Source organism: Spermophilus citellus, assembly GCF_964194105.1.
Source record: "Spermophilus citellus genome assembly, chromosome: 11".
NCBI lineage: Eukaryota > Metazoa > Chordata > Mammalia > Rodentia > Sciuridae > Spermophilus > Spermophilus citellus.
The window spans coordinates 120,446,706-120,469,580 of NC_138192.1; the positions used below are offsets into that span (position 1 = coordinate 120,446,706).

At 39.7% G+C, this 22,875-nt stretch overlaps 1 protein-coding gene across 2 annotated transcripts in view; it reads right to left on the reverse strand.

Annotated features, from left to right (window-relative positions):
* Positions 1-5,577: 5,577 nt before the first annotated feature.
* EPHA4 (EPH receptor A4) overlaps positions 5,578-22,875 on the reverse strand; it is a 137,841-nt gene continuing 120,543 nt past the window's right edge. The window contains exons 12-18 of one of the 2 annotated variants that reach the window (XM_081260736.1): positions 22,683-22,744; positions 22,038-22,247; positions 19,948-20,097; positions 16,406-16,599; positions 13,175-13,330; positions 11,931-12,833; positions 5,578-8,062 (exon numbers count right to left, since the gene is read on the reverse strand). In XM_081260736.1, the coding sequence (XP_081116862.1) occupies positions 12,719-12,833; positions 13,175-13,330; positions 16,406-16,599; positions 19,948-20,097; positions 22,038-22,247; positions 22,683-22,744 (887 nt within the window). In that variant the 3' untranslated portion in view covers positions 5,578-8,062; positions 11,931-12,718. Of the gene's footprint in view, positions 8,063-11,930; positions 12,834-13,145; positions 13,331-16,405; positions 16,600-19,947; positions 20,098-22,037; positions 22,248-22,682; positions 22,745-22,875 lie in introns of those variants that run through there. The other variant, XM_081260737.1, reaches the window with a different exon arrangement.

Consider the following 22,875-nt stretch of genomic DNA (forward strand, 5'->3'; position numbering starts at 1 on the left):
GATCTCTTGTATAGGTTTCGTAGATTTTCATGATGTAACTTTCCCCTCAAGGGCCAATTTTAAGTTACTAAGATTACATAAACAGGCTCATCAGATTCCTGAATATTTCTCCATTAGCTCTGAGGAGGCTGTCCATGCCAGCTCCAGTACACCATGGCGTCCAGCTGTTTCTTTGAGATTCTCTTCATCCTTTCTCCATCCCAAGGTTGGCTTTTCTCACAATCACCAAATGGCAGCCAGAGGGAATGGCGCCTTGTGTTCATACGAGGGTAGGATAGGGTACCAGACAGATTGTTTCCCATGCCATGGAAAACAAGATTCAAATGTCACTCTGGACTGGGTCAATGTTTTCTAGGGTTCTGGTCTATTAGAGTATGTTTAGAGTTAGGGATGGATCCTGGGAATGCAAATCATTGGAAAATTAGCCTCTCAATTTTAGATGCCAATTCTTATTTTAAAAGCAAGTCCTGTTTCTAGCATCATGGCAGTTTGCATCAGGAAAACCATGTTCTTTATGTTAGTTCAGGCTTTAACGTCAGATATTTTGTAAGCAGCCAGAACCTGACTTATAAAGAGGCAATTTGTGAATATCTTCTCATTTCACAAATGAGAATTTGTTTTGATTCTATAAGTTCCTCACCATTTTGAGGGGAGAAAAAAAAAAGATGAACTCAATTAAACCTTAACTGAATGGTAAATGAGGTACTGATTCTATTATGTCATTCACAAGATAATGCAAAAGCAAGAAGAACCTACGGGGGCAATTAGCCCCCTGAGAGACTCTAATATTTCAATAAGTCACAGAAATAAATTCTCAGCAATTTAAAGAAGAAGAACTCAGTTAATTGCAATGTTCACCTGCCCATATAAAAATGATTGCACATGAGTGTCTTCTTGCCTTTTTCTATCAAGTATTTCTTGAACTTCTTTGCAACTTTTCAGCCCCTCACATTTGCCTCTGGCTGATTTTAAATTATGCTAATTGGAAGAGGGAAAAATGCTGGTAATGGAATAGAATGGAACGCTATTTCTTATAGCATCTGGTGCAATCTGAGCCATTTAAAAGTGCATCTTATGGAATAGAGATATGAATAAGCAATGCCAGTCTGATTACAAACAACATGGGTCTCATTAGAATACGTCAATCTGATTGCTAGGTAGTGATACACTGCAGATTAGCAGGCCATAATTGCCTTTTACATATTATGGGTATAATATATAGTTTCTCTGAGTGTACGGTAAAGCTACTTTCTCTCATGGCTATCTTTTCCAGCCCTACACAAAGCAATGTCTGTGTTCTACTAAGCTGATTTTAACTGGGTTCTTGGGTCCTAATTCTATTTTCTTGGAAGTATTCATCAAGTTTTCTACTGCAGTGCTGTAAACAAAGAATTATGTCTAGGGTGATTGCCAGAAATAAGATATGTCAGTGGCGTATAACCCCCTCAACTGGGAGCAGTCAATAGCTCAGGGAACTTCCTCCAAAGGGAAAGGGTAAAATAATTGAGGCCAAACCCCACGATACAGCTACAGGTCTTAATTTACGTTGTTGATTTAAGTGTGTGGTGCATTTTTTCACTGTCAGAATCCATTTGATTCTTGACTGTGACTGGAAGAATTCAGACATCTTAGCCCAGGTCATGACTTTGGCACACATTGTGCAGTCTCTGTTGTACCACCTCCTAAGCTGGCTTTGAAATCAGAATTTGATGGTCATGTTTTGCAACTGGTAGCACAATCTCTCCAACCCTTGCTCTGCATCTCACATGTTCTTTTAAAAAATACAACAGCCACTAGACCACAAGGCAAAAAGGCCAATCTCTATTCAGCTGCAAACTTAGTAAGAACTTGGAACACATGTTGGGGCGTGGTGGTGGAAGACATAGTGGATGGGGATTCAGCATACTTGAGCTCTGGTGTTGACCTAAACATCTGTGCAACGTGGGATGCATTTGTTTGCCTCTTTCAATTTTTTTTTTTCATTTGAAACTCTCTGAAGAATAGATTTCCAAAACGTGCCTCAGAGGAGTTTTATTTGACTCTTCTGTTAGAAAGAAGGATTTCATTTTCTAATATAGTCACAAAATGCTAAGTTAAATTGGCAAAATGGGTTTCTTTACTATGGGACTTTTCAGAGACTTTCATATACCAAGGTGTTCTCTGGAGCTTCAAAGCAGGTTGTGAAATACATCACTATTATCCCGTCTTACCTGGCAGCAGAATTCTCTCCACCACAACCTGCTCATCAATGTCTTATCAGCCTAATGTTATGACCAAATACCTGTTCTCTGTTGGCTCTGTTGAAAGGCATCACTCGCTCACATGACTGGATGGTGTAGACATCTGTTTGCACTCCACTCTTCTTACTTCAGCCGATTCCCATAGAATTGATTGCACTGATTTCTCCCAAGAGGCTGGCAATTTACTTCTATTTTAAAGATGAGTTAGTTGAGTTTCAAGGAGGTTAAGTGACTTATCCAAGTCACACGATTTGAAAGTCACTGAGCCCTTCATTATGTCATGCTCAGCCTGTACCTCAGTTGATTTTTCTCTTGTCTTGGGACCTGACTTTTGTTTCTGTTTGGATAATGACTAGCTTCTTTGTCACAGGTCATCATCAAAGTGAGGAATGGCCTCTAAGAAGTGCCATCCATGGCTTTATGCTTAGAACGTGAGAATGATAATTAAAGAAAATCACTACCTCTTGCCTGATTATCAGATGGAAATATCTTAGCTGCAATAGATCACACTCTGCTTTTAGTGAACAGCAGAAGGCAGAGATTCTTACAAAACAATGTGACCTAAACAATTATGACCTAAGTCATAATTTGTTCCATTAGAGCTTCCCAAAAATAAACAGCATGGTAAATCAGTCAAAAATAGTCCACCTGGCTGGGTGTGGCGGTGTTCTTTTATGATCCCAGCAACTTGGGAGAGGCTCAGGTAGTAAGAGCACAAGTTCGAGGCCAGCCTGGACAGCTTAGTAAGATTTTGTCTCAAGATAAAATTTTCAAATGGGCTGGGCTGTGGCTCAGAAGTAGAGTGCTTACCTAGCATGTATGAGGCCCTGGGTATAGAGGGAAAAAAAAAATAAGCAAAAACAAACCAACAACTAGGCAAAAACAAGCCATCTAGCAGCAGAGGCCTGCAGGGGCCCAAGGAGAAAGCAATGGCACAGATCATGCTAATTAGGATGGTCAAGCTGGAACACAAGCCCCAGACAAACAGCTGGATCAGACGGGATACAGCTACATGGGCAAGCCATATAGTGTCAGGGTGGCTGAGAACCCAGGGGTAAGTTGTAGGAGTCTGGCTGCTGGTGTGTAAATCCAAACTTCCAACCCTAGGTGACCTTATACTAGTCATCCACCCTTTCTTTATTCTGTAGAATTCTCCTCTATGAAATGAGGGAGAAGTTCTTTTCTGTGCTTCTGGGCTCTTTTGAGAATTGAAATAAACAAAGCTTAGCACTATCCTTGGATGAGGTCATTCATAAATGCTAGAAGAAATAAGTGTGGGTTCCAGCTCCAGTTCTTTTGATGTCTCAGAACAAATCTTTTAGTCTTGCCCATCTGATAGAGGTCAAAGGGCTAAGGTGGTGTGGTTTTGCATTTTCCAATTGTATCTTTATTTTTTAGAGGAGAAATAACTCTTCCAATTTCTGGCCAAGGATTATTTACTCTGAACTCCTACTCCTTTCCTTCCTAAGTGACCAGGGCAATTGAAATCCTAAAAGCCAGGCACTTCTAGGAATCAGTGGAATGCTGTGCCTAGAGAAGACGTGGAGATCTGCACATGTAGAAAGGAAAATCCAGTCAATTCCCAAAGCATCTGGATATCCTAGGGTGAAGACACAAAGGGTACAGCACTTCTCAGCACAGCTCCTGCTTCGGCACCTCTGGGAAATGACCCCTGCCCACGTTTGAGGACCAAAGTCAAACTCAAAGCTCAGAGATGTGCTCACTTGTAGGGGAAGTTCTCTCTGACCTCCTCCAGGTGCACTGTCCCCCTTCGTACTTGTGCAGGAGACCAACTTGCTCCTTGAGTTTCAGTTTCTCTTCCTGTGCTTTTCCCAGCATCCTAGCACCTGTATTTGGAACCATGTGATTGGGTTCTGGGCAATGAGATAAAAGAGGCAGAAACAAAATCCCCTTTCCAAGTCCAGCCATAAAGCTTCCAACAAAAGTGAACACATCTGTCTTCCCTTATGTCATGACCTTTGGACACATATTGAATATGGCAGTATCACATGAGATAAAGGAACTTGGATCCATCAGTCACTGCTTGGAAAAGAGTGACCAGGAAGATCCTTAGATTCTTAATCAAGTTGGATCTTAAGTTGGGATGTAAGCTAGAAATACGTTTTTGATGCGTTAAGCCACTGAGACTATCGGTCATTTATTATAGAGAAAAGTTGGCATTCATTTCCTCAGATACAAAATCCCATATTACACTACACTAAAATCAATCTCAAAATTACTATCAAGATTGCATGTAGCAATTTTGATACAATCCTATAAGCTCTTTCTAGAAAAATGCAAATGGAATGATGTTTTGTCTTGCTCAACAAGTAAGGGAGAAAATTCCAAAGCTATTCCCTTTCAAAACCTACTTATGTTGTCAACAACCACACAACTATTACTCTAGCTGATTCTAGGGGGAAACTTAAGTAAGAAATAAACAGAAAATAACCAAACATGACCCAGACTCTGAAATTTTTTTTTCATTTCACTCTCCATGTTTAAAAATGTTGCTGGTAAGGATAACGGGCCTGCCTATGCTTGCTTAAGCCAGCTGGTCTTGGGGCTTTGGTTAATATAATGTACTGGGATGTCTTGAGCCTAATTTTTTTTTATTGACAGTGACTGCTAATTAATCATTAACCATATGAAATAGCATCATGGTAAGAGCATTCATCCTTAAGACTGCAGTTTTTAATATATTTTTATCCCATATCAACTTAGAATTTGATAAAATTTATGAAATCTCCCCCATCAAACTGCATATACAGATATAATTTTAACATTTGCAGTTTTAGGGGCTATCTTGGAACTCCAATGTACCTGTAAGTATCCTTGGATCCCATGTAAAAAGACCCTGGAAAAAAACTGGTAGCTGGCCTTTCAGGTCAGTAATGATATAGGAAAACAAAGTTCTTTATTATTTTTGGATGCAAACAAGGAAATAGGCAGAGAGGAGGTAAGAGACTTGTCCTAGATCACATAAATAATAAATGGCAGAACCTAAACCAACCAAAATTCTTAATCTTAATTACAATGGAATATAGAATCAGAATATTGTATCTCAAAGTCAGTATTTCTATTGCACTGTTCTCCAGGACAAAGATTGGAATTAATGTTTTTTCTTTTTATACTCAGGTATATGTATTGAATTATCACACTGTATCCCATAAACTAATACAATAACCATTGAAAAGGTTAAAATGTTTTTTATCCTTTAAATAAGCATGCTCAATTGAAAATTAAGATTTTCTATTTTAATCAAATGACAACCATTAATTAATCAATTTAGAAGTACCCTACACATGGCAAAAATAATCAAAAAGACACATTTGTATACGGCAACTACTTTATTATTTTTCAAATGCAAACTCTTTGCATTTAGTTTGCTATTTTACAATTTTACAAACTAGGTATAAAAGACCATAAATAAATGACATAAGTTATGTGTACCTAAAGTTCATGGAGGGAAGAAAAATACCTTGACAAATTAAAACAAAATAGAAAATCTATGACTAACTCAAAAGATTGCTCAAATTTTGGAGCATGAATGAACCAATCAATGATCTGTTAATTTCTTTTTCAGTATGAACTAAATTATAATATGCCTTATACATTCTAATTTTAACCACAGTCCTTGCATATTCCAACATACTTGGAGTGATACAAAAAAATAAATGCACTCTTCAGTGTGTATCAATGCTTGATGTTGTTTGGACAATGTTAAGTGAAAATATTGCTTCTAGAACTTTCCTTTACTGGTCAGAATTTAAGTGTTTTCAGACAAATATTGAGGCTATACGAGTGTATGGATTAATACACATATCCTTCACAGATTGAATACGAGGTCTCAAAACACACACACCAGCAGTGTAGTGAGAACCACCCTTCTTTTATGTAACTTTTTAAAACACACCAGAACATTTCACTTATAAGATCGCTAAAAATAATTTGGAGCCCGCAGACACATGGTGAAGCTATTTGATTTGGTGCAGGGGAAAGCTTCACTCTGCTTAATAGAAGATCTGAGAATGATGTAGCATCTAAGCTCACTAGACCAGTGCTTGCTCGTGGGCCAGATGCAGCCCAGAAGTTGGACCCCTACCCTTACCTCTGGGAAAGATGACCTGCTCAGAGATTCATCCTCATTTCTTTATACACATTTTTCAGGCATCAATGCATAGGCACATCCCTTTAAAAATATATTAAGGTCCCCAAAAAGGGGTGAATTAACTTTGTCACTCTGGCATAGTTATGAGAATACAATGCCACACACCCTGTCAGAATGCAATAAATATTTATTGATGATTTTCCTCTACTTGTTCAACAATATATGGTTCAGAATCATTTCCCCCATTTTTCCCTGATTTGATGTTATAGCTTATATAAATGGCCACATTCTGCAACCACGGCTTAGAATAAGCAAGGCAGCCACTCGGATTATCTAAAATGGCAGTATGTTGGCTGGAGTTTGGTACACGTATCATATCAGAACTGAATCCTCACATACTGGAGCTCGGATTCTAGAAGACTGATGCCCTTTTGAGGCAAGAGGAGTTAGCTGCATATGAATTACTCGAGAACTTTCCATGTAATTTGGGAACCTGAAATTGTTTGAGATCATTTCATCCCAACTACATTAACCTCAAGAGTCACTGGCATGTATTTTTCTGTGATATCGGGAGACAAAGTATTAATCCGGACACATCATCTCAAAGCTGACACACATATCTACGTTCATCTCCAAAAGTATATGAATTGCATATATTTGTTCGCATTCAACAAGTCCATTTACGCAGGGAAACAAAGGCTACTTATACTCCACGTGGGGCTTCTAGACGGATTCCTTCCCCTTCTCTCTCCACTGAGAACTGGTGGGTCTGATGAGTTCAATCAGAATCTGTGATTTCATGGATGGGCTGTCACCTGAATGGATTTATATTCTAAAATTACTCCACCATTATAAGGTGAAATTGCCTCCATCCAGAGCTGTGGAATTACTTCTTAAGGTTAGTGTGGCAGCTACGAAATACATATATAGATACAGGACATTTAACATTTCCAGGTTGTCTTCCCAAGGGAACGGGCACCGTCTCCAGGCCCAATACATCATATGGTTCTTTATCTTGGAACTGGTGAGAAACCAGAACTTTCCAGGTGTAGCATTCCACAACATTCACAGGCAGTTCTAAGCATGAGGTTATACACGCACACACGCACATACGCACGCGCGCACACACACACACTCACACCTATGTACACACATCAAAAGAGATAGTCAGCTCATATTTAGTCTAGGAAAAAAAATATATTTATATCACTGCAATGGCACACCCTGGGTAAAATGTCACTTCAGCAATGCATATCATAGGCAGCTCATGGGAACTGGCTTTGTTCTGTATGGTGGCACCTGACCGGTGTCCATAATAAAACCTGTAGCCTTTGGCCACTTGCTGCCACACCAATGCAGCCGTGACGTACAGGAATGAAATATGGAAATACATATAAATTAAACCAGGAGTTTGGGAGCAAGGGCTCTGCAGAGCTGGTGCCGTGAGGCAGTACATTCCTCAATGCGACTGGAGAACAGATGCTGAACCTCGATGCTGCTGCTTTTCCACTGGGAAGGGAGATGGGAACGTCAGACATTTATTCTTCCCAGGTATCGATACTGTTTCTTCAGTGTCTTTGCCCCAGAACTGGCACAACAGAAGCAGAAGAAACACATTTGGAAGGAACTGAGAAAGGCGTTTTCTGTTTTCTTCCAAGGGCTTTGTAATCAACAGGAAGGGCTGTGAGGCCAAGATAGCAGATTCTAATCCCTGTAGAGAAGAGAACAACACTTTAGACAACACATCAACAGTATTCCCTGTTGGCTGTCAACAAATATCGGGTGGAAGAATACAGGTCTATAGAAGCTGGCTTGGCTCAGTGAAAGTAGTTTAGATGTGACATAATGAATTCCTAATTTCCTCCTCTGAAAAGTCATAAAGACAATTACAAAAATAATATGTCAGCAACTAGGTGACAACTCTGACGGGTGCTCTATGTAAACCTATTGTATGGATGAGGAAGCTGAGGCACAGAGAGGCCTGTGTAACCAAGGTCATATACTCTGACCTTGAAAGCTGTGATCAGAACCTGCAAAGCCAGAGTCTACAGCCACTCCTGAATCACTATGTCAGACAGACAGACTCTTTGAAATGAGGATCGTGGCTTATTTCAGTCCACAATCACTCGTAGTCATCACTAATGATTGGAAATAAAAAAAAAAAAAAAGGTGGAGAAACTGCTGATGTCAGTGATGGAGGTGAGAGATCCAGCCTACCTCGGCACACCAAGAACCCATCAGCCACAACCCAGACGAATGCCCAGGCCTCCGTCTAGAACCAAATCAGGCTGACAAAAAAGCAAGGAACCCTCTAGACTCCTCACCATCTTCTCATTTGTCAAAGGATTGCCTCAAACCAGAAGAAGCAGTTGTTGGCCTTTTATTTCCCATCAAAGTTCTTCTTGGACTGCATCCATTAGAGGGGCCGTGCATAGCACTGGCTTTAAGTGGAGGGCAGGAAGTGAGACCACACTGCACTACTGCAGGTGATTGTCTTATTACATCCAATCAATTGTTTCTTTCTTTTGTGTAGGTATGTGCTTATAAGAAGAAATAATTAAATTTAATTTCTTTGAGTTAAATGATCATATTTAAACATGTAAGAAAAACGTAGTCTATTTGGAGAGACAGAAATAAAGCCTTATGAATTATTCATATAGAATATTTTTTTATAGTTACTGAAAATTTAAATGTGGGCTAGGGTGTAACTACCAATATCTTCAAAGTCACTTGTTTGGGATAAAAGGAAGGGTGCTAAAAGGGGAGTTGGATTTGATCAGTGCATACGCTGTGTGCATGTTTGGAAATATCACATGGCAATGCACTAATATGTATAATTAACATGTGTTAATAAAAAAGAAGTGAGTTGTAGGTACTAAGGTTGTTCATTTTAACAAATTATGAAAAAGGAAAGAAGAAACGAAACAGAATTGGATATATTTTTCTAATTCTTTCCTCTGAGGAAATCAGTAAGCTCATCAAATGTAATTTTTGAAACCTGAATGCGCAGGAATTTCACCCAGCAAGCATGAATTTATGTGAAGGACAAGGAGAAAGTGAACTTGACCTTAAAACTCTAGAGTGCAATCATGCTAGGGGGAGAGGCAAACTTTTTGATGAAGAACTTCTTTTGCTACCAGAAATTTCATTCTTGCAGAGGAAAGAGGGGTCTTATAAACACACTGTCTCTTTTCCCATCTGCCAAGCCCCTTCTTCACTTAACACCTGGAATGAAATATCTACTATGTAAATATATTTGCAGTGTTAAGCGGGCATTGGGGAGACTTCTGTTTCTATGAAAATGATTGGACACCTGAAGTTACAAGTGTGGGAATGTGAAGGCGTCTATCTAGTTGATCGCAAAAGAAAAGTTGAGACCATACGCCCCTCTCCTTTGAATTAGGGCAACTCCTCTATCATGGGTAATTTCTTGGATAAAGCAATTGGTTTACAAGGGGGTCACAGTTGTTAAAAGAGAATCCACAGTGACTAAGTAAACAAGGTGCTGCTCCTGCAAGTCAACTACCCAGACCTCAAAACACCCTGCCCATCCACCGCCTGCATCCAAGTGGGGTTTCACTTGTGCTTTTCACTCTTTCCAATTACGAAATAGTAACTTCATAAACTTCAAGGCTAAAATATGCACGCCAATCCTTTTGAGTGTAATTCGATAGGACCGCCACCTTTCAGGTATTCCCACGTTTAAGGTGAAGGCACCTCAGGCGCATGGCCCCGGCCACAGAAAGGCACTTCACCCCACTGGGGCATGGGCAGCAAAACATCCGGGAACACAGGAGAAAGACAGAGGAGTGACACTGGGGCTGGGCAGACACAAGGGTGCCCGGAGCTGTGGAGCACACTGTTTTCCCTGAGAACATCTCACATACACATTGGACAATACCAGGCTGTGAGAAAGGTGTTATTACTAAGGTATCATTAGCTTTCTGGTTCACAGGCAGAAGAACTGAGTTATAAAGAAAAGTGGGGTGAACTTCCCAGTGTCAACATTTGGGTTGGCTTCAGAATCCATAGCTGTCCGGATGCCAGGGTCTGGCTCCAGCCTCAGGAAACACTGGAACATTCTATTGTTCTGCCATTTCTCCTCTAAAACTGCATCGAGGGAATGGGGGTAGGGAAGGCTTTTACTGCTACTGGATATTATGTTTGACACTTGGAAAATCCATTTTTGTCTTTCTATTGGCCTTGACCCTAATATATGAATGTGTTAAAAGCAAGGTTCAGAAAGTGACCTTTGAATGACATCATGTTCCACCTGATTATTTCATTTGGAGATACCTGCTGGGCAGTAGCAAAACTACTGCCTCAGAACAGATGATGACTTGTTAGATAACTTTCCCTTTATTTGGAAAAGTTCTGCTTTGAGTATGTCTAATGTTTAGAAAAATACTTCAAGTCCTAAGTTGCTGACTTTAAAGAATGCAAAAATTCTAATTATTCAATGAATGCAAGGTTAACATTCTGTTTTTTCTTAAAGTCTAATTTCATAATGTTGCTGACTGTACAGATTAAAAGCAAAATACTCCACAGCTTTCCTGAAAAAAATAAAATAAAAATTTTGAAAGCAAATAAAAAGAAGAATCATTTGCCTACATTTGTCAACTTTTAACATGAACATCCAGAATTCCTAGACTTCAGCAAGCATGGTGATAAAATAAAAATTGCTGGACTAGTTTTAGAAACAAATTTCACATTCTTTCTGAACAGAAATGCTTTTACAACTAATATTGCAAAAAAGGTTTTTACTAAACTGTCATGGTTTGACAGCATCAAATTTAACATTCCTTGCTTGGAAAGAAATAGCTTTCAGGATAAAACTGAAAGAGAGAGGGGGAAAAAAAGTCATTAAAATTAGCCAAGCTTTCATTTAAAAGTGAAAAAAATAGTTAACATTTTCCCAGGCCAACGTTAGGTCTTTTACTTCTAGGAATGAACAAAGCCATTTAATTCACCTGTTTCAATAAGAAAATTCTGGAGAATAAAAGAAAAGTTGTGGGCTTGTGGATGAACAGTGCATTTTTAGTGGTCACTTTCTGATAACGACAAAGTCAAGGCTGAAGACAAATCTCCTTGCCTAATTCTGTCTGGTAAAGGGTTTTAGGAGCATAGGAGGCTAAAGGAAAGACTTCCCAATGCTTCTCCAGCAAAACAAACCCTTCAGAGGATGGGCCCATGATCCAGCCATTGGGGAGAAAGGCTCCTGAGGTTCTTGCCCATCACCCATAAGACAGTCACTAACAGGCACAGCCTGGACAAGAGGAACCTTCCCGAGAGAACCCACAGCCAGTGGGGTCTTGGTCTCACCCTCCTGAACCTGACTTCACCTCGTGTAATACAGACTTCACTTCCCCATGGAAGAACATCAGGAGCGTCTTTCTGTTTGGGTCTCCACTCCTACTGTCAAGAAAGGACTGAGATCCCGAAAGAACCCAACCCTATCTGATAGATGGAAAAGAATATTTTTCGAACAGTGTTTCAGATGAGATAAAGTCTACCGAAAAAATTCAAGGGCAGGGAGGGGTTTATTGGAGAAAGACTTGTCGCTGGTTCTTTTGACTTACCTTGTAGATTTGGGATTGCTTCTTTAAAGGAGGGTAGTATGAAATTTTCCTAGTCAAGATTGTCACAGCCCACTATCCATAAGGTAGTTATAAATTTTCAGGGTCCCAAGTAAGACTTTATATGGCACAGCCTCAGGCCCAAAGAAACAGACCTCAATTATTCAGTTAGGGATTATGGGGTTTGAATTTTTTTTTTTTTTAATATCCACTTTTCTTTCCAGCCCCCATTGTCACAGGAATCTACCAGGTGACGTGAGCCCTGAGGAGGCTGCATGGGTGAGCCACAAGATTTTCACCCAGGTCTTTTCCCGTGGTTTGAAGAAAGCTTTAAATGCTACAACTGAGTCCTTTAAAAAATGTTCCTGGGCATGGTCATAATTCCAGTTGAGCAAAACAAGTGTCAATTATGCCACAAACAAAATACTGCAGTTGTAATTCCAAATGGAGGGAGGGTTAAGGACATCTCAGAGCAGCGCAGGGTCTGGCAGCAAGTACAGCATCAAAACTCAGAGGCAGAGATCTATTTATACAGGTACACGTATTTTACAGACTGGTGATGGACTTAAGTACTGGTGAGAAACAATTTGTTCCAGGTCTGATTCCAGTGACCGGCTGTCATTTCTGCAAGCCCCACAGTTTCAGCAATCTGTACACCAAGCGACGCTGCAGATAAATTTTTCCTTTAATTTCAGAGGGCGAAGACGAAGTAAAAAAAGTGCAGTTCTTCAATTAAAGTGCATGGATGAGGTAAACTAATTTCAAGAGTTTTGAGTTTATTCAGTACTGGCTCAGACAGGGACCATCCTGCCGTGCATCTGCTGCATTTGGGTTCGCATGGCCTGGACACTGCTCAGAATCTTGTTCTGGTGTGTGATGGCTGTAATGCCAATCCTTGCCAGGTCGCTGTAGGTAGGACATAAAGAGAGGGAGAGAAAATGTTAAGGGGGTTGAGAAGCTGGGTTTCCCGACTTCATGCAGACACACATTTGAATCAACCACAATTGATACAGCACAACAAGGCAGGTGTATTAAAATGTTTAATCAAGCAATTTAATGCAACAATGTAGGTGCTATATAGAGATTGTGTAAAATTACACTTAATCAGGATGGCAGACATTCCAGTTTTCTTTTCTTTTCTTTTTAATGAGTAGGACGATTATTGATTATGGAGCTCAAAGAAAAAAAAAAGGAAAATACTATTAAATCTAGATTTACCCTTTGGTGTTACATCGCTGAGTACTTACTCCTGGTTCATGTGCACCACAGCCTCTAGGGTGGTGTAACCAGCAGCTGTGAAGTTATCCTTATACCGGTCCATTTTAATGGCCTGGAGCCAATCGCCCACAGATACTACAGCAGAGAATTCAGGGGAGCTGGGATCCAGCAGAGCAGTGTTAGGCCTGGAAAGAGAACAAGAGAGTCTAAACGAACAGGCGCCATCGGATGACAGGAAGGCTCAGAAGTGGGATTGCCTAAAACAGGCAAGGGGAGCTAAAAAGCCAAGAGGTTTTAAACAGAACAACTGTGGTCAAAGGGAACCATGTGATTTTTTTTTGCCCTTATTTCACAAAGCTGCTAAAATATGTATCCATCGTTCTTATTCATTCTTAATTCCATTTCCTGCCCTTGTTTTATGTGGTCCTCTTATAGCAGTTAACACCCTAGCTTGGGGTAAAGTTTGGGGGAGCTCTTGTGGTTGAAGCCTGTTCAGTCCCTGCCAGCTCTGAATATCATGGGCTTAGGTTCAGCAACTATGGAAACCTTTACTGAAGTATGAGCAAGGAAAACTGCAAGCCCGCAACCTGCCAGTCTTGAGCGAAGTGGCGGGAACAGCAAGGGTTCAAGTCCATCATGGTTCCAGCCGGGTCTGCAGGCAGGCGGGTGCACTCATACAAACTCAGGCCAGCAGGGAGTTAATCCCCTCTAATCAGCCCATGCCTGACCAGCACGTGTGCCAAGACTGGCAGGAAGAATGGCCACTTTGATCACTGTTTGGATTATGGAATGTGCTTCTTTGCTGGGATCCTGAATAATGATTTCAACAGATTCAAAGAACTTCTTATTAACTTATTTATTAGTTTACGTATTTCTCAAGCCAGGTGTTTTATACTACATCACTGTCAAGAACAACACAGGTAGGAATTCTGTGGCTCCTCTTGATATTGATGTACAATAAATCACCTATTTATGAAAAGTATTTATTAAGAGAATTATAGTCATCTTCATCATCAAACTACCTAATAACTATAGGATAGGTCTTCAAGAGGTATTTTAGAACACCTTTACTATAATTACCCACATAGGAATACTGCTATTTGTTAAATTATATTTTCTTGAACTTCTCTTTTTCCTGAAAATCACAAACTGTTTTTGATTTTAAAATTTTGTCCTGATTTTCATTTGAGATTATATTTGAGTACAAACATTTAAATTGGAATTACATCATTACTACTGAATTCTTAAACAAAAAAAAATTTCTTGAAAAAACAAAATTAATATAATGTCTTGATTTAATTTTCTAATAGCAGAAGTAGTCCAATTTTAAATTCATTTTAAAATATTTCATTTTGATGTTATTTTGATATGCATGCTTTCTTTTAACATAAATATTTTAACAAAGACTACGTTTTAATTTCTCAATTTTGTGTCCAAATGATAGTTTGCCTGTCTGACCTTTCTGTTGTGTCCTTTATTTCTAATTTTCTGAGTAAAATTCTGCAGATGTTCATAGAGAGAATAGTCAAAATTTAATTCTTCTCCCATTCTGAGTTAGTGACAAATACTATCATGTCAAATTTTAGCTGTTTAGCTGAGTATTAGATGTATAGCAATATTTGTTGGTAAATAATGAACGATAGTTTGCATTTACTTCCAACTTTAAGCCATGTACACAGACAGAGTAAGATATAGGCTATAAGTGCCTGACAAGATCAACATGAACTTAGGATAAAAATATCTTCACTCATATCAATTAACTTGGTCTTTCTCAAGCTTGTTCTGGAAGGCTTTGTGTTCTTTATGGAATGGCATGACATTTCCTAATTTTGTGCAGAATGCTTGGGCTCTGTGGCTGAAGATCTAACAGCTGGAGGAGATTTACCTTGGAATTGAAGAGACTGGATTCCCCTGGAAAGGAGGGCTCACAGTAAATTATTTTACCCTCTCAGAGAAAAGAGTAACAAAAAAATAGCCCAGAAATGGTAGATTTCTTTTCTTTTTTTCCTGATAACACATGGCAGAGGTAAGATGTGAATTCAGCCTTTTTCAATGTTATTTGCAAAGAGCACGGCCGCTATGGTTTTAGTCTAGTGGCCAATGGGAGGGATTTGAAAGACTAGAGAAGAGAGGGATTTTTTTTTTTTTTCCATTTACTCCAAATTCTTCTTCACGTGTTGTGATCACAAATGTGTCCCTTCTTTTCCAGGACATTTAAGCTGAATTTTCAGTGGAAAGATGGGAGGACCCAGAGGGCCAGCAAACACTACAAGGCCTTGGACATAGGGACTGAAAAGACTGCCCTCTGTTTCTGACTCCAGGTCATGCTGAAAGACATGCTCCAATCTGGAGGCACGTGGGCACTTCACTTCACACAAGCCTGGGTCACTAGTATTATCATTGTTGGTTTCTTAATCCAAAATAGATTTTTGTCGTCGTCACAAATTGGCAAAGACACACATTACTATTCTCCTAGTCACTGAAGGCTCCCCTAATGATTTCTTTGACATCTCCAGGCTGGGACTGTTTCTATGTGCCCCAAATTTGTTGGCAGGAAAGCCCAGACTCTATGTAGAAAATGCTTCCTAGTGAATCACAGCAATTATGTATCTCTAGGTTCCTAGTAGACTGATGCGTCTCCTGCTGCTTCTCCCAATGAAATGACCATCTTCTTCACAGCTGGTCCAATCATTTTGGTTTTCAAACCCCTTCTTTAACATGCATCTGCATGCTCTGCGACATCACCAGTTCCTATACCCTGCTCTGCAAGATTCAGAAAGGGGAAAGCAGAAAAACCAGACCTCATGACTCTCTTGGTACAAACACTTGGTAAGTTGACTTAAAATTGTAGAGTTTAGAGACCTATCCTCCAGTCTTAATTCCTCACTATTTCAATGTTTTTTTTTTCTTTTCCTTTTTCAAAACATAGCATCTACTTACCTGAACGTTTTCTAAGACTACATTTCATCCCTCTTCCTAAATTTTCAAGGCCAGCATCATAAAAGAAGCACTTTATTTCTTTTCTTTTTTTTTTTTTTTTTAAATTCTTACCACCATTTGAGGCCTGACAGGCACGAGGCTGATCAAAATGATGGAGAGAACTGTCTTAAATACTCCACTGATTAAGAAAGAAGCTGCCCAGATTATTCAGAGCTATGAAGTGGCCGCTGAAGAAAAGTCAGGAACTAAACTGAGTCACCACTGGTCTGCCAGCTCCAGTCCCCTGCCTCATCCATCACTCTTACGTAAGCATAGCCAACCTGGAGCTTTCTGTCCCTGTCCTCTTCAAGCTGTTGGGATTGCGGATGAGTTTATCCAACATGTTGACAATCTGCCCAAATTTAGGCCTGTCGCTTCTCTCCTTCTGCCAGCAGTCCAGCATCAGCTGGTGGAGGGCAATGGGACAGTCCATTGGTGGAGGTAGCCGATAGCCTTCCTCGATGGCTTTAATCACCTGCAGAAGACAACAGGATGGGAGGTTAAGCCACCAGGCGAGCTGCTGTCAGAGGTTCACCCTCCAGACGAGCATGTTTCTTGTGCCAGCGAGCTTGAGCAGGGGCACGGTTCCAACTCTTTCACAGAAGCCAAAGACAGACCTGAGTCTCACTGGCATAGAGAGAGGGAAACCAGCTGTTGCTGTGAGGTGTCCTCAAATGGCAAGCAATGCCAGTTGGACATGAAGATGAGCAATATTCCACAGTAGTTAGAAGCCAGCTAGATCAGCAACATGATGTCAGCTCTGGAGACGGCCCTCGGGTCACCTGGTTCTGCCACTGCCTCTCTGCTCTCCTCTATGCAGCACACCTACACACTCCTAGCAAGAGACTCTCTGGTGCCCAAGACCTTCCCCAGCGGGGATGTAATGTGATTCCCTTGCTTCAGCTGAAGCCTGTGTCCCCCTGCTCAGACATGAATGGGCCAACTCCAAGCCTCCATCTCCTACATGCTCAGCCAGTTTCCCTTTGGAAGACCACATCCTTAGGCATCAATTCTATATCTTTTTCTGGTTTCAAATGACTAAGTGATGACTCTGTTAGAAGTATAATCAGATTTTTAAAAAAAGTGTCAAGAAAAAAAAAATGACTCCTTTTAGGGCATTTATATTGGAAAGGGAGCCCTGACACCTAAGGAAGGAAGAAATAATGGTAGGTGATGAATGTCCTATTGCCCAGGACCATCCAGACTGGTCCCCTTGCCTAATAAGAAAGAAACACATCATTCCACAGTCTCCCTGCTAATCCTAGTTTTTTTCTAATCTAGCCTTGGAAGTGTTACACGGTTTTCTCATAGGCTCTTCTCTAACCCCCTTCCCCTTCAGGGTGTGAATCCAGGTAATGTAATAGAGTGAGACGCATGCCAAACTGGAAGAGAGGAATGACTTCACAGTTTCTTGGCTATGCATAAGCTTTGTTTATGAGTATCCAATGAGATCCTGTAAATGCTTTTATTTGTTTGAGGCTTTAAAATGTTTTATTTGTTTTAAATCAGTGCATGTTCTTCCCTGCCTACCAACATGATGGCTGCCAAAGAAACCCACAGTGGCTGCAGATTCTGTAATCACCCCACTGATTTTCTCTGCATTGAATCTATAACTGCACAGAAACTGGCCCTCCACATTGTGGATCCAGCTGGATCCGATTTTTCTGTACCAGTTTGTTGTCTTTTTAATCAGCACTCTGCTTCCGGATAACAAGCCTCTTAATTTAAGGGCCCCCATGATCTTTTCCCTCCCATGGCTTCTTGTTGTATTAGTAGTACCTACTTCTCCTTCGAAGGCAGATTTCTCTATGCTATCTCACTTAACTCTATCCTATTTATTTCTGGCAGCTACCCTAGGTCAATTTGATCCTCTGGCTTTCTTTTATCTTACCTGGTACACAATATTGACTCCAGACTTGATGGAAACATTTTAGATTGAATGGATGAGAATGTAAGCAGCACTGGGCTGGTGCCAGGGCAACTCAATTTTCTGTAACCCCCCTGACTGATTAATACCCTTTCCTATACTCACTCTCCACTGTTAGCTTGGAAGATTGCTTGTGGGTTAACAAAGCATATTTTCTCAGTGTACTGATGAATCTTATGGGGGCAAAGGATTAAAGCAAACAAAAAAACTTGCTAAGTTGGACACATTTTCAACAGTTACTTTCACTCCATTTCCCCTAGGCCAAATGAATTCTGCTTAGGAAAGTCATTCTCCAGCTACATTTCCTATTGATTCCTGTTCCACCCAGAACCCAGCATAGAGACAAATACACAGAAGTGGTTGATAGGTTGATATTATTTGTGAGCCAGAAATGGATTGAAATGCTTTTTTATAGATACAGCCAGAAGATTGAAAATGTAAAACAACCAAATCGTTTTAATGTAATATAGAACCTGTCAAAATTACAGGTCTGAAAACATTTAGGGTGGAAAAAACTGATCATCTTTAGATACTCTGTTCTTATGGATATTTGGCTATGACTCATAACTGAAATAGTCAGTAAATAAGTCCATACACTGCTTGCTCATTTAGTTTGTTTTTCTTTGTCCCTCTGAGAATCTCTAACCTGAATCTAATGTTGCTACTTGAAGGTCTCTACCTTATATAATCACATCAAACAATGGAGTATACACATTACTCACCTTTATAATTACCTATCACTTAGGCAGGCTGCTATATTTCTTCCCATCTACCATGACTATTCTTCTTTTTTTTTTTTTTTTTTTTTAACAAATTACAGATAATACAGTGTGGGTTCTACCATTCCTTTTAATCTGGTTAGTCACAGTAGAATCTTTCTGCCACTCTAGACATGGGGTGCATTAGTGTCTCTATGACTCTGAACATTCTTTTACTGATAAGGCAGCCTGCATTTTATTTAAGTTCACCTGGGTCTTTGTTTAATTGTCAAGGCTTTGCAACTTCCTGCTGCGTGAGGAGAAGGCGGATGGTCAGGCATCATCCTGCATCAGAGAGACTTTTAGAAAAGAAGACTTTCTAAAATAGAATTTCAATTGATAAACTGAATACCATGCATTTGGAAACACTCTCTGATAATGTTCTAACTCTTGCATAAAAAAATTAGTAAAGCTCATGAAGTATAGGTGACCATGTAATTCTGATCAGATTTCCAAGCCTTCCTATACTAAACCTCTTGCAGAATTAGCAAAAACATGTTCTAGGAAGACCCCCTGATCTGGGGCTTTCTCTTGTTTTGTTTTTTTTCCTTCCTCACTGGAGATGTTTGTAATTAAATTCTATTACTCTGGAATCTTATTAGTGTCATTATTGAATGCTTTTCTGAAATTGCAGGCACTGTGGATACTCCCTTACCAACTAGTCCAGATGGTACATTTAAAGGGATGTGCATAATTTACAAAGGGTCATTTAGTGGAGCTTTATTTTAGAGTCCTCAAGGGGCAAACGCTAATTACAACTATGCCAGCTTTAAAATATTCACTAGTTTTCTTTCATGTCAATTTCATCACATGTGAAATTTGTTTTCTCATAATCCTTGCATTTTCTTAAAAGTCAAAGTTCAATTTTGTTTCAGTGTGATTTTAAAAGTCTGCCAGCTGAACATATTAACCCATACTGTTTATCTATGGGTCTATCTCTCATACTATATATACCATAGTCTTTGAAATGGAAAGTCACTGTTGATCACACCGTAGAAGTGGATCTCAAGACACATTTGTATTAAAAACCTCAACTTTAATGCATCATTTGAAGCCAAAAGCACACTATATCATGCAGTAATGCACAACTTTCTGAATCTCAATATAAAGACATATGTTTCAGGACACAGAGACTCACGTCTTGATTGGACATGTCCCAGTAGGGTCTCTCCCCATACGACATCACTTCCCACATAACGATTCCATAGCTCCATACATCACTTGCTGATGTGAATTTACGATAGGCAATTGCTTCTGGCGCGGTCCACCGGATAGGAATCTTGCCACCCTGTGACATTGGAGCCATAAGTTAGTCCCAAAGTACATCACTGACATGCTATTTTCATTTCTGAATGCAGTTACTACTTGCCAAGCAAGACCATGGCATTCTGGAGATAGCAATCAGAACAATAATAAGAGATGTGTTTATTTTAACTAAAGTCTTCTAAGTTGAGGTGGTTCTCTTCATGTGTTTTCTTTAGTCACAGGGAAGTGAACAAGTAATCTGTCTACCTATTTTTTAAAACTCTACCTATTACCTGAGTTTTGCTTGAGGCAATATCATAGAAGAGAGGGAATCTCAGGTTTTACAAAATATACATGCTATCCAGGGCATATCAAAGCATATTTGTGGCTGACATTTGTTTTGACTTCTTGCTGAATTCTGTCATCCAGCAGCACAAAGGCAATGCTTAATATTGCATCAGAAATCATGAATAAAGAAAGATAAATATGAAAATTCTTGTCCATCACACTGTCTTTCTAGTCTTACAAAGCATGAAAAACATGCTTGATACATCTAGAAGATAATAAGCATCAATAGGCCCTGAGAGAAAGCCAAAAGTAATGCCAGATATTAAATCCATTACTGACTTTAGTGGAGGAAGGGCAAGATTTTAGTTATTAAGTTATTATTTTGTCTATGTGGGTTTTTTAAATACTTTAAAAAGGCTAGGGATTTAGCTCAATGGTAATGTGCTTGCCTAGCATGCCTGAGGCCCTGGGTTCAATCCCCAGGAACATTACCCAGGAAAAGTTTAAAATGCTTTCCCAACCCCACCCTCCCACCTCCCAGCTCTCAGTTTATCCTTATGTGCAACATATTTTTAATTGAGTTTCAAATTTCTGAGAATTCCATCTGGAGAAATGAATTCAGCCTAAATTCAGACCCTTGAGCGGTGGGAGCAGCACTGTTTTACAAGTTTCCTTGGCTTTATTAGGGCTACTAAACAGGACGATCAGTCTCCCTGGGAATTGCTGTGATGCACGGCCCCTCGTTCCGTAACCCAGGGCCTTCCTGTGTTCCTACTCCTCACTCAGGACACTGGTGCTCCTCTGCCTTCATTAAGTGTGTCTCTAAGAATTCTATCACACTAGAAGATTCCTTTGACCTTCCTATCTTCAACTACTAGGAAAAAAATAAGAGATCTTTACCTTTCACAAAGAAGTGTTATTTCCTTAACAAATGGACTTGGAATTCAAAAGAGAATGCTATAAGCATCAAAACCAAGGGCCAAAGAAATTTAATTGAATGCTACCCCCCCCCCAAAAAAAAAAAAAAAAAACCTCTAGCCAAAAACCAAATCCTCAAGGCTCGGAATTGCAGAGGAAAAGTGGTGAGTGTTAAAAGGGGAAATTGTCTGGTGAGTGCCTCACATTGATTTTAACAGTGTTGGCCCCAATAGCCAATAACTGTTTTATGATTCTGTGTTGATTCCATTAGTATTTTATATGCAGGTTTTCAGATTAAGATAGCATGGCCATTAACTGTATTCTGAATACTCTTAACTGTGCCTCAACCCTGTTATCCATCTTATCAGTTCTACATATGTATTCTAAGATTCAGCAGTCAACCAACTAGAAACATTGCTTTGTCTTGTTTAGAAAAATGATTTCTTTTCCAAGAGCAGAAAAGAGCCAAATAGAAGATCTCAGACAAGAAAGTGAAGAAAGCAAGAGAGCCAACTTAAGTGTAAAAAAAATACAAGGAAAATTCAGAGGAGAATTCATTTTTGCTTGTAGTTTATGGTTCTGTAAAATTTTCATTTGTTTCAGAGTCTGCTTCAAAATTCCTCTTTTTTCTTTTTAGAAATGTGGTTTAAAAAAAGGGTGCAGGGACTTAAAACAAAAATAACAACAAAAACAAATCACAGCGGGCTTAAACATCGAGGTGTGACAAGAAGTCCAGTCTAATCAACATGAAAGCCCAGTAGGGCAAGTCACCCTTACCCTAGTAGTATAAGCTGCTTCTGGATCATCCTCAAGCACTCTGGACATGCCAAAATCAGACACTTTGCAGACCAAGTTGCTGTTTACCAGGATGTTCCGTGCAGCCAGGTCACGATGCACATAGCTCATGTCAGATAAATACTTCATTCCGGACCCAATGCCACGCAGCATGCCCACCAACTGGATGACTGTGAATCTGCCATCATTCTTCTGCACAGGAAAGGGGCAGGGAACAATCCAATTAGCATTAGGAGAAATTAATTTCGCCAAGCATTTATTACTTGGGTTTTTTTTTTTTTAAATATATATCTGTATCCGGTATGCAATGAAACTCAGCATTATTTCCGGGCCTTTCTGATCAAAGTCACTAGTAGAGTGTACCCTAGAAGCAAGGTTTGCTTCCTGATAGATGGAAATTTTCCAACTGTAATGAATCTATGGCTGGAGCAGCTCTATGATACAAGAATAAATCAAACACTCCTTTCATTGTCCATGGATTATTTAACAGCCTTAAAAATCACATCATTCTTTATTTCTCCATTTTAAAAAGTCCATGAGTACAACCACCCAGGATGGATAGAAGGAATCTGTTGGGGTTTTTCTAAATACCAGTATTCTTGGGTTTAATAGAAAGTAGATACGTACCCTGAGGAATGCATCCAAGGAACCGTTCTCCATGTACTCTGTTATGATCATTACTGGTTTACCTAGAGTTTTCAGAAAGAAAAACAAAAACCCTTGATGAGCGCTGCAGTTAATGATATAAAAATGGGCTGTGCACAATTTTACTGCCAAGACACCTGTCTTGTGCGATCTAATTTAATTAAAACAAGCCAAG